At 35.8% G+C, this 12,206-nt stretch overlaps 1 protein-coding gene across 2 annotated transcripts; it reads left to right on the plus strand.

Annotated features, from left to right (window-relative positions):
• The first annotated feature begins 3,412 nt into the window (after window positions 1-3,412).
• On the plus strand, window positions 3,413-8,840 carry LOC18036729 (CLK4-associating serine/arginine rich protein). 2 transcript variants are annotated; one of them, XM_006425834.2, is made up of 13 exons: window positions 3,414-3,734; window positions 4,140-4,178; window positions 4,299-4,444; window positions 4,617-4,692; window positions 5,509-5,800; window positions 5,894-6,003; window positions 6,120-6,167; window positions 6,268-6,477; window positions 6,758-6,859; window positions 7,020-7,153; window positions 7,292-7,433; window positions 8,430-8,537; window positions 8,618-8,840. In XM_006425834.2, exons 1-13 carry the CDS (start codon window positions 3,538-3,540, stop codon window positions 8,640-8,642), a joined length of 1,629 nt encoding a protein of 542 aa, XP_006425897.1. In that variant the 5' UTR covers window positions 3,414-3,537; the 3' UTR covers window positions 8,643-8,840. The 2 variants fall into 2 exon arrangements, with proteins under 2 accessions (XP_024035962.1, XP_006425897.1); XM_024180194.1 differs by lacking the exons at window positions 8,430-8,537; window positions 8,618-8,840 and having other exon boundaries at window positions 3,413-3,734; window positions 7,277-7,384.
• The last annotated feature ends 3,366 nt before the right edge of the window (window positions 8,841-12,206 follow it).

Consider the following 12,206-nt stretch of genomic DNA (forward strand, 5'->3'; position numbering starts at 1 on the left):
CACATCAACCTGATCATTAAAAATATTTCAATTTTTTTTTTTATTCGATTGACTTACTTAGACCGATAGATATAATGGTAAGAGACATAATTGTTATTCTAAGATGATAATTACAACAAGCCAACAAGCCAACATTATAGTATTAGTGTTGCTTCCGATAATACACAAGGATACTAAAGATCAATTATTATCAATAAATAAAAATAAAAATTGGCGCAAGTTGGCTTATCACATAATAAACCTAACATTAAATTTTTTTTAAAAAAAATCCTTTTAATGGAAGTTTATGGTACGAAAACGACTGAATGATAGAGGTGGCGGCCGCTTTCCGCCAAGCAAATAGATTAACTGTTTAGTGGCAAACTTTTTTTTTTTTTAAAAAAAAAAAAAGAAGAAGAAGAAGAAGGGAAAAAAAAAGGTGGTCTGTTTAATACGTGACAACTTGAAAACAACGAATTACTTTAAAGTAAATGCTGACGAATAAAAATATGAATATATTAGTTTGCTTATCGCGTGATTGCCGGTTGCTTATTAGAATTACAGAAAATACAAGAAAAAAACAAATCGGTAAATGTTACGTGTGCATGAGTTGACAAACTTCAGAGTTGCTGGGAAGTGGCCCCAAGTGCTAGTACTTAAAATTAAATGGTAGCAAAAGATTGAATTTTGAAAGGGTCCGGTCCATAACCCTTCATGAATCCATAAAGCTTATCTCAATTATGTCGAGGCGAAACCTTCGACGTATAAATTCATATTGTACTCCGAAATTCTGGATTCCGGTGTCCAAATTAAGGTAAAAAAAAAAAAAAAAAAATCAAATTATCAAGATTGATAGAAATCTGTTTAGGAAGAACAAAATATGAGAAACACGAGTAGGATATGATAAATGAATTAAGAACAATGGTACACTGATCTAACTGAATAAAAATTTATATTTTAGCTGATGCATATAACCTAGCTAATATGATTATAAATAAAAGTAATGATAGAGAACCAACTTTAACTCTTCGTCAACCTCAGAAACAAGTAAATAGAAGTTTGAAATCTTTTAATGAATAACCTTAAATAAGATTGACTGATTGAGGTAGAATTCATTGGTGGGGTTCGTACCATTTTTTTTTTTTTTTTTTTGGGGTCATGCGTGCATCGGCATTGATATATTAATTCTAATATTTTTAAAATATATACTGATATTACTCTATCCAAAAGTTAGATTCAATGGCGTGCAGTTAATTATGTCATCATCCACTCAGTAGCTCAACGTCGATCTCAAATTGGACGTCGACATCAGAGGAGGGTTTTGATGCTTTGTCCGCGAAGCATACACTATAAGCAATTGCACTTTAAAATAATGCTCTTCATTTTTTGGCAACCAAGCTACGCAAAGACATCATCAAAACCAGACTTTTATTTGAAATTGATCCTCGTGACGAATTCGAAAAACTGTGAAGATGGATTCATCATGTCATCTAGCTGCCCCGTGTCTTTAATTTGCATTTAAGAACCTAGGTATTTCAAATGATTTATATGATGTTGAATTATTTGATTATAGATAATGAAGGGTGATTTTATTAATTCTGGATAATGAATATTATAAAATGGTTATAAGAAGAAGTTTTTTATGATGGTTTTTTTTTTTTCTTTTTCCCCTCTTCTTTTTCTCTCTCAGTTTTTTTGCTTCTGAAGAGACGGAATTATAATTAACAATTTCATCAAACAAGGAAGACGATGATCGATGTAATCGGACTGTAGGGGGATTAAGTTTTGGATGTACTTTTGCGGAAGGTTAAGGAAATAGTTGAGAATTGAGCAACTGAAATTACAAATTGACTACGTATTACTATTGAATATTGATACTTCACAAATGTCACAATACTTGGGCTCGCTGCTGCATGGCCCATGGGCGATATCACTTTCATCGAGTCGAAGTGAAAATTGCATCCAACAGCGGTAGCGCCAGTAAAGTCGTTGCAGGTGATCAGCTGGTGTGCGGCACTGATTTGCTTAGTGAGTCCCGTTGGGTGGACTGGGAAGATCTGATTTTAAAGAACTAATCCAAACATCTTTTTATAGTTTTTTTATTTTTTATTTTTTCATTTCAAATACAAAGTGCATAAGAACTTAGAAATCCGACTTCAAAGCTCCGGGCCAAAATATAAATTTAATAAAATATACTTCTCAAAATTCATGAGAAAATTTGAACCATTGACAATAAAGAAGATCTTATAAGACGACGACTTGTCTTTTAACATTTTCTAATAATGGAAGATTAAATATTCTCATTAATGCAATTATATCAATTGCGGCAAGTTTGACGAAAGTCTTCATATAGTAGAATTAGTGATTATAATAAGAAGATTCATCGCTATAATGTACTTTAATTTTAACTTTTTATTGTCATCATTAACCTTTGGCCCAAGATTTGAGTTTTAAGAAGACCAATCTTGAGTTTTAACTTAATTGTAAAAGCTAATTAAAAGATCTGTCCGTTGGTTTCTGACTTGACCAGTTGACAAAGGCATTTCATAACCATCGATGCTGGCACCGGCAGCACATATGCAACTCTCAGATTAACGATAACGCTCCAGTCTTTTAACATATCATGTATCAGAGAATTCAGAAATCCTAATAATATACTAACAAAGGACAAAATTAAATATATTCATCAAAAAGGAGTAATGAGAAGTGCAGGTGACCGAGACTGCACGTACAATATGCATCAATCAAACTGCACATTGCAGGACCTTAAGAACTGATTCATCGAATAATCCTTCAAACCCAAACCCAGTTCCTGCACAGGGGCAGGCCGGCAGCGGCGGGGCATATGCCAGTGTCGTCTCGTGTTCAGGTTGTTTCCGAGACAAGCTGGCAACGGCATGATGCGCACTCACTAGTCACACTACTCGCACAAACAAATGAACAATTACATCAACTGCAGTGCAGGCCTAGGTTCTCGTTGCTAGCAGGCCCAATTTTTGGCGCTATCTTAGTTCATTCTCTAAGAGTTGTTTGTGGTTGGGCCTAGAATATTCAACTGCTGGTTTGTTGCGTACATTTGCTTCTCCTTATTGGGTTGGTGCAGTAGACCTATAGCCCTTCTAATAAGAGCTGACTATCTGTCCCATAGCTCTCCATAATCTAAGATGACAATCTGGGTATGATTAGCTCCCGTTATTAGCGTTGAAAGGAGGAGGAGAAGTAATTTTATAATGCATCAAAGTATTAAGTAAGTGATGATTATATTAAATTTAATTGCTTAGGTTATACTTACATTAGTTAATTGTATTGTACGTAATGTATTGTACAATTGCCAGAAAGGGGGTTTGCCACGTGTAATATCTCCTCCAAGTGGTGTTGACGTGGATCTCCATAGTGTCGTGAACGGTCTAGATCTAGGAATAACTTCTTCTTAGGTAACACACGATGGCCACATATTAAAAACACAAAACAAAGCACGAGGCTTTTCTTAACTTTGACATACGTCGGTCGAATTGCAGAGCCTGAGACTCTGGAGTTAGGGTTTCGAAATCGTAAAAGATGTGGCACGAGGCAAGAAGATCCGAGAGAAAAGTGCACGACATGATGGACGCTGCTCGAAAGCGAGCCCAGAGACGCGCCGTCTTCTTGGCAAAGCGGCGCGGCGATCCTCAGCAGTCCATTCAGGTCATCGGCTCACGCTCCCGCGTCTATCGTGACGATGGCCTCTACCAGGCGACGGAGGACCAACAAGGCCTGTGAGACCTCTTTTCTACTACGGTTTCTTCTTTTTTTTTTCTTTTTTTTTTATTCAGGAATCAAGTGGTGAAAATATGATTATTATGATGAATAAATTGACAAAAAAAAAGTAAATTATGAATGTGGTTACTTTGTTGTTATTCAATTTCTGAAAAATTGTAAGAGTGAGATGCAAATTGACTTTATTCACGATCAATTAAGGGAAACGGTGATAGAAATGACATTTTATAGTCAACTGATGAAGAAAAATGTGAAATTATAGAAAATCAGTAGTAGCTCATAAATGAGGGAATTTTGAAGTTCTGTTTGGTTAGCATGTTTGTTTGGATTGTTTAGGGTGGCATCAGTTTTGCTGCATATTTGTTGTTGATAAAACTCATTGCTAATTTTAACTTGTGCTGTAGGATACCTTGGAATGGGAAACAAGATGTTTTGATTGATAGGTACTATTCTCTCTCTACCTCTCATTTTGTGTCGTGGTTTATTCAACAATGGTTTGATTTTGGACAAGTATTTTGAATGAATATTTGGGATTGAGGGTTTACGTTGTTTTGTTTGTGTAGATTTGATGGTCGGGCCCTTCTAGATTTCATTAGGGAACCTACGAAGCATCTTCATGCTCAAAAAAAGTCTGAAGAAGAAGAAGAACTAGAAGAGTTTGTTAATTTTGAGCGTTATCGGGATTTAATTAAGCATCGACGTAGAGGATGTCGGTACTTTTTTTATTTGTGATAGATGTGTTTATTTTATGAATGTTTTAAAATATATTTCCTTACCTTCTGTTTATGCCAAAGAACTGCTGTTGAGGCCAACTTGAGATTGATTTTTAGGCTATGGATCAATATTAATTAACGTTACAAGCTGACCTTGTACAATAACAGTTACTGATGAGGAGGGTTTGCAACACGTAAATCAAGAGTTGGAGGCAAAGACTGCTGCCCCTTTCACATCTGAAAGGTTTAGATTTATTTTTTCAAAATTATAGTTTGTTTTCATTTGCTTCTTTCATATCTGCACTGAATTGTCTAGTCATGAAAGAAATTTGATATGACAGACTATTACAGGCATTTCACTGTTCTTATCAGGTTTATACATTCTATTTCAAGATTAATATGTAAAACATATTTATTAAGACGTTTAGAGTACTATGCATGTTAAGGAAATTTCTTAAAAAATTCTTTATGTTGATCACATGTGTTTACAAAAACATAGTTTCTGGTGATCTTGTTATTTTGTAATGTTGTACAAGTTGTTTATCTCATGCAAGTTTGTGAGCAATGACAGACTTTTTTCTTTTTGCTTTTGAATGAAACTTTAATCAAGGCTAAGTAGATGATTCTCACTCTTTGCTTTTTAGCATGGGCACATGTTGGAGCTATACTTCAGTATATTAAAATGGAGTATATTTAAACAAATATTCTTTGCTTTTAGAAGAATTAAGGGCCGGAGGTTCTCTTCTAGCAACTCCTATGATCAGGAGGGGGAGTATTGGATTTCTGGTCATAGATATGGGTGTGTGACTGTTGTTCAGGCTGATGCCTGGCCAATTTTCGTTTAGTTGCTTTTGCATACAAGATATGATTTTTCTAGTATTTTTCTAGCATGGAAACATTGTTATTAATTGATTCTTTGTAATCTTTTGCAGAAATGAGTTTGTCAAAATCACTTACGATTTTATTTTTCTAATTCTGTAATTTTACCTTTCTCCCTTCTCCTATATGCAGCTGTTACAAATATAACATTTTTTGTTGTCTTTTTACACGTGTTTGATAGATTTCATCCGTCACAACCATCTGCAAGCAAGGGGACATACTCACAGGTTGGATTCTCTTATGATGGGAATGGAAGTGAGGGACAACATTTTCCAGATGATGAAGACGAGGAGGATGAAGACGAGGATGATGATGAGGATGATTATAATAGTGATGATAGCAATGATGAAGGAATGGATATAATAGCAAAAGAATTTGGTGTGAAAAGGTATGGCTGGCTTGTTTATATGGATAAAAAAGCAAAAGAGGAAGAGAAAAGGCAAAAGGAAGCAATTAAGGGTGATCCTGCAATTGTAAGTTTGTTACAAGTAGAGATTCAATTTGAGTCTTGTTTCCTTGTGCTCTATAGTGTCACCATTTCATCTCACCTCATTATGAATGTGTAGAGGAAGCTGAGTCGCAAAGAAAGAAGAAAAGCCTCTCAGATAGAAAGGGAAAGGGAAAGAGAAGCTTCTCGGGTATCTGGAGCACGAGTACTCCATCATGATCCTTACCGGTAGAAGTCTACGATATCTATTTGTCCTAATTTTAAGAAATCACATGTCCTGTTACAAATTGAAGAAAATAGTATGCTATTGGTTTCATCATAATGTTGCTTACTTTCATATGCAGGGAGCCAAGACGAAGTCCGACTTATGAAGCTTATCCTCGCTTCAGAAGGTATGCCTTCTGTTGGTGTTTGTGGTAATTATTGCTTATTGGTTCCTTGAACGATTAGTTTCTGTTGGTGCACCATTTGAGTGGTGTTCTATCCTTGCAGGTCAAGGTCGAGATCACGGTCGTACTCCCCATCATACTCGAGACGCCATGCTCGTGGAAGTTATTCTGAGGAAGTTCATCGGAGCAAATCAAGGACGCCTAAAGTAGAGTACATTACTGAATTCGGGGGTTCGGGCGATGGTGATGAACCAAAGCTTGAAGGATTTTCTCCACCGCCATCTCCTCCAGCCCAGACTGATTTATTAAACCGGTCGGAGCACTGGACCTTTAATTCTTGCAAAGATAGATTGGACAGTCTTATACTCTGCTGCAGCTTATCTCCATTTTGTTGCTTGAGGCAAACTTTTCTGGTTTAGAATAATAAATCTGGCCTAGGGTTTATCAGCATAACTGGCAAGAGGGAGAGGAAAGGAGGCTTCCTTTCTGGAGCTCTTTTTTTTTTTCTTTCACCTGAAATAGACTTTTCAAAGATAATTTCAAATTGCTGGGAATTTTAAAATTGGTGTCCATAATGCTTCTCTTTCCTGCAGGCCATCATCTGGTTGCATACTTGAGGCATTGCATGTTGATCCCGCGTCTGGTGTATCACTTGTCAAGGAAAAGAGCACCAAGTCAATTAAGCCAGCTGTAAGGTACTGAATAGGGTACTTCTAGGCTGAACCCTCTATTGTGATTATTCTTCAGTCTTGCCACGGAGGTTGTCTTGTTGTAAGGCTTTTTGGTAATCTTTCAGCTATAATCAATTCTTTTTTGTTTACCCCCGTGAAATGTCATCTGTTTCCTTCCTCACAGTACATCTTCAGCATTATCGAAGTTAACCAAATCAAATGTTACCGGTGGCCCCTTAAAACAGCAACAGGGGGAGAAGAAAGAAACTCCTCAGGAGCGGCTAAAAAGGATTATGAGCAAGCAGTTGAACAAACAAAGTATGACCTTTGAATGATCATTTTTTGTTAGAAAAAGGCTAACGTAGCATGTGTTTGTATTTCTATGTCATTATCTATGTGCTTTTAATTTCCGTGTATACTTCATACTTATGGTGGCACAAGCTTAAGCTCTTACAGTTAAAAAAGATACTGCGGCTGAAATGGCTAAGAAACAGGAGCAGGAGCGCCAGAGGCAGGAAAAACTTGCAGAAACAAGCCGATTAAGTCGCAGGCGTCACAGCAGCAGTCGCAGCAGGAGCTATAGCCGTTCTCCTCCAAGGTAAAATTATAATGGTTTCACATATACTTTTTAGATTTTGACATATGGGTCTACTATATCTCATTTGTTGTTTACCCGTTCTTCTGTGGATGATGAATAATCAGATATTATAGCCTTGAATAGTTTGGGTACTTTAATGAACCAAAGGTCTTGTGGTTGAGATAACTGTAAAGTTGCTTAAATTCATAATATGCTGATTAATTAGATCACTACTTATTACAAATGGATACTGAGAAAAAAAAAAGGGAGGAAGAGTTGTTGTTTCATACCTGCAGTGTCGGCATCATATTCTAATAATAATAGAGGACGCATCTGAATTTTATTACTGGTTGATGCATATTAGTTGTGTAAAACTGGACATCTCTAAATAATCTGTTGTATGAAGTGCGGAGTTTCTACAGCATATATTTGTGCATGGTGCTGAGTAATTGGTATTGCACCACTTTCTCATCACTATTGGCATTGTTGGTTGGTCTATGAGTGTAGTTTTGGACTTCCTCTTTGTCAAATATTGTTTAAAATGTAGTTTGGGGTTGATAAGATCTCCTTTAATTGTTTAATATTTGGACATTTTTACTTCCCCACGGTAATCATTCCCCCACTGAGTTGCACATGGTTTCTGTGTTATTCAAGATTACTTTCTGCATCAAGTAACTGCAGGAAGTCAATACTAATAATAAATTTGAAATGACTAGAGGAATGACTTTCTGATGCAATGGTGGTGTTATATGCTAGTTATTAGCATATATCCAGCATTCACACACCATGGCTTTGGTTATTATATAGCTTCCATTTCTTCCTTTGTGGTTATGTATGAACAACTTATGATGTCCTTCTGGTCTATGCTCGTCTTGAGTTTATTTGAATTATGTTCATCTAATCCACTTGTTTATGTTGATTTTTTTTTAAAAAAAATTATTTAACATGTTACAAAATCTGCTGTCATGATGGTTGCTGAAGCTATCCACTGTTTCATTATTTTTTTTTTGGGTGCAGAAGACGAAGGTATAGCAGAAGTCCAAGTAGGGGCAGGAGTTCTCGAAGAAATTATTCTCGTTCACGTTCTCACTCCCGCTCCCCTCGTACCCGGTCTCGCTCGCCCAGGTTATTTTGCTGTTTTGGTCTTCCTCGTGTTATTTGATATACAAATCTAAAGACTGATTTGGAGCTCTATAATATTACAGGGTAAGAAGCCGTTCAAGGTACTGATGGAGAGATCTTTTGCGGCAGGATTACAGAAAATTTTTTGGTGTCTTAGAATGTGATGGTGGTCTATGTGCTTAAAATACAATGGGGTCTTGTATTGGTGGAGAGCAGACACAGCATTAATCAAATTACGCTTTATTTGCAATCGTATTGAATGGTTACTTGTATGTATATATCGAAATAAGTTGGTTTACTCCCTCCTGCCCCTCTTCTCTTTTTTTGGGATGGATACTGTGTATTTAGTAATTTTCTTTCTTTTTCCCCTTTCATGAATAATGAGTTGACCTGAAATTTTGGTTTGGATTACCGGTAGCTAGAAACCTGAAAGAGAGGGACATGTGAGCTTTAATAATCTTCAGATGCAGTTGGTCACTGGAGTTCGATATGAATCGACTCCAAAGTCATTCAGAAAGGTTTTTGAACATTCTAGGGGTGATCGCGGCCAGAAGTGTACAAAGTTGAAATGACAGACGTCAGGAACGGGACAGAAATGAAATTGTAGCAGGCAGCCCAATCTTTCTAATCAAAACTGGGTTTCTCGGTCTCTGGGGTCTCTTCTGGTAGGAGAATATATTCGTGTGCGCATTGTCAGTTTCAGTCAAGAATCCAATCCAATGAAAGGGGGAAAATCCCCCACTTAAGACGTGGATTTGAGATGACGGAAATGTCTCTCTCTCCCCTAAATTTGGCAGGAATATTCCTGAGATGAGAATCATCACGATAGTAGAATAATGCAAGTGGGTTAGGTTGGTTGGTTTCTGGTTATTTGATTGTTCAAAAGGTCGGGGTGTGCTTTATTTTAGATTTTAAAACAATTAACGTTTCATTGTTATTAGCATTTAATTGGATCTTAAAATGTCTTTAAGATTTTATTTTATTTATTTATTTGACTGGAAACATGTAATTCTCAAGGATTTTGAACCCATTACAATCACAAATAGTGGGTACTTTATGTCAGTTTTCATCATCAAAAGATCAAGATAAGATCGTAATCAAGAGCGTTAGCTTGCCCAGGTTGTGTTGGATGAATTTCATCGCAATATAGAAAGGAGTTTGTAAATTGTCCCTGCTGGGTGAACAGGATTTGACGTGGGAAAATGAAATTTGTTTGACAGAATATGTGTGAGAATACCACCAGTTGTAAGGAAGAAAAACAGACGTTAGTGCTATTGAGGTCATAATTTTCCCAGTCAAGTCGTGCATGAAAATAGTTGTAATATTTTTTCTACATTCGTAATCTTGTTGATTGATTGTGATTTTATGTCCAAATTCACTTACTCCGTTATCAGGATAATTACAATATTGTCAATTATTAACAATTTGTCTTTTTACATGAGATTTATGATCATATTTCTAACGATGTTGAGTAAGAGAAATTTCTTGCTTTCCGATGAAATTTTTTTTTATTAAATTAAACCAAAAAAAAAAAAAAACCATTTCCTTCAAAAACACTTTCAACTTTATTTGATAACAAATACAAGTTGCCAGCTACTTGCTTTGCCTTCTAGGCTCCTAGAAATCGTTTCTCTTTTATCTTTTTACCTTTTGCTTAGGGCACCCTTTGATCAAATGACAAAAATAAATTCCAAACTTTCAACGATTGAGGGTCTCTCAAGATCAAGCAATCAATTAGACGTGTGATATCCAACTTGATTTGGAAGCAGCTTTCTTAACGGGATTCTTTTTTCTTTGCATATCTTTTCCTTCACCGATTGCAGCATCAGAATATTGATTTGTTCTTTCTGTTAATCATTTTATAATGTGAAAAATTGAAAGTAATAAAGGCATACACATCTAATCTAAAATATTATCGCTTTATTCCATCCTTCACACGCGCAGCTTCTGAAAGAGATGCCTAACTCTAGCTTTAGCCTCATTCATATTCACACCTACACCCAAAATCTGCCGATTGATTCTGAGAGAGAAAGTTAATGACCCATCAACTTAAAAATGTGAGCACCAGTCGGGGGTCATTCTATAAACTTTAACATTACTTTGATAACCAAAAGCTTGCTTCCCAAATCATAATATTTGTGTACTTGGGGCCAAGAATCATCCGTTGCTTTCGAGTTTCGGAGTTCTAACTAGAATTTTCCAATATTTAACTTACAGAAAGAGCCTTACCAATCAATTACAAATCAAAGTTCATCTTTAAGCCACTTAATTAACGTTTGAATTACCTTTAATAATATGTTAAAAAAATGAGGTAATGAATCCCAGTTGATTTCTTTGAATACCCACTTGGATTAGGCTTTACCCAACCATTATTCCTATAGAGCTTTAGCTAAACGCATTTGATTTTTTTAATTGTATAAAGATTGATGAAGCACATGAAGTGGTGTATCTCACTTAGATTAATTAATGTTTTACCGTCTAAAATAAGACTATGAATAGATTAGATCCTTGCCCTACAAAATGATTTTATTCTTCGAAAGCATGATTTCACCTCTTGTAAATTATATCCACTCGACATTAAATTATAATCACAACATACCAATTCAAATTCTATTCCTCTTTTTTATTCCAATCCCTAAACTTGAGTTAAAATATGATATGAGATAATATTGTATGCAAATAGATTGTTTTCCCATCTCTTTCTCACGTCAAAGTGATGTGAATTCTTTTTTATATGCATGTGCCATGCTGCACTTAAACTTGAATAAAAATGATACAAATCATGTGGCTTCATTATGGCCTGTCTGTTTTGTACCATAACTTGTGTACGCAAGAGAAAACATTTGGATCCAAATTTTGGATTTCCTAAATGGGACACACACATAGATGCTATGCAAATTCCACTAAAAGCTGTGATTTTGAAACGGCCGTAACTAGATTACGAGATCATGTACATGAACAAAATGAAATGACTGCTCCATGATTTGATCTTTAGATGTTACTAAGCCACGTTGAGGATATGATTGAGAGTTGATAAAAGGCGAAAAAAAAATCACAATCTAATTAATCTTAATGGTGTATGTGATGAGGAGAGGATCCCTCAACTAAAATAAAGAAAAATTATGTGTCCTTGTGGGTATGTTGTTTGTATGTCTTACGTCTTCCATCAGTCAATTGGAGGGTACGCGTGGTTAGTAAATAGCAACTTACTAATTAATTGAATTAATTATGAAAACTAACATATCATAAAATTTGAAGAAAAAAAAGTCGATACAATCAACTTCGTGGAGGATTATTGATGGCTACACGAAATTAACAAAATATTGATGGAAACATATATAGGACTCGACTAATGAGATCGAGCTCAAGGGAACATGATAAAAATATTTAATTATATGTGCATGAAAGAGAGAGGATGGAGGAAGACAAGCAAGTAATGCTGCCCACTAAATCTTTCTCAATGGTAAAGATATAGTTGATTTTCTTGCTAGAATTGGAGCCCCACATTGCCTGCTAATTTCATAAACAAGACAATACAATCGTCCAATTAGTCCTCAGAGAGTGGCCAATTTGTTTCAAAATCAGGCAACCAAAGGTGACCTCTCCTACACTTTTGCAGCTCGTCGGTCCCTGCATTAATCCCTCAAAAACCCTACATATATAAAACCTCCA

Source organism: Citrus clementina, unplaced genomic scaffold (genome assembly GCF_000493195.1).
Source record: "Citrus clementina cultivar Clemenules unplaced genomic scaffold, Citrus_clementina_v1.0 scaffold_7, whole genome shotgun sequence".
In the NCBI taxonomy this organism is placed as follows: Eukaryota; Viridiplantae; Streptophyta; class Magnoliopsida; order Sapindales; family Rutaceae; genus Citrus; species Citrus x clementina.

What these genes read in the sequence shown, in the direction of transcription:
- LOC18036729 (XM_006425834.2), top strand. Translation starts at nt 3,538, where the DNA reads ATGTGGCACGAGGCAAGAAGATCCGAGAGAAAAGTGCACGACATGATG. An exon ending in TTAAGGGTGATCCTGCAATT is followed by an intron (nt 5,801 to 5,893) that starts GTAAGTTTGTTA and finishes ATGAATGTGTAG; the next exon opens with AGGAAGCTGAGTCGCAAAGA. An exon ending in GCTTATCCTCGCTTCAGAAG is followed by an intron (nt 6,168 to 6,267) that starts GTATGCCTTCTG and finishes CTATCCTTGCAG; the next exon opens with GTCAAGGTCGAGATCACGGT.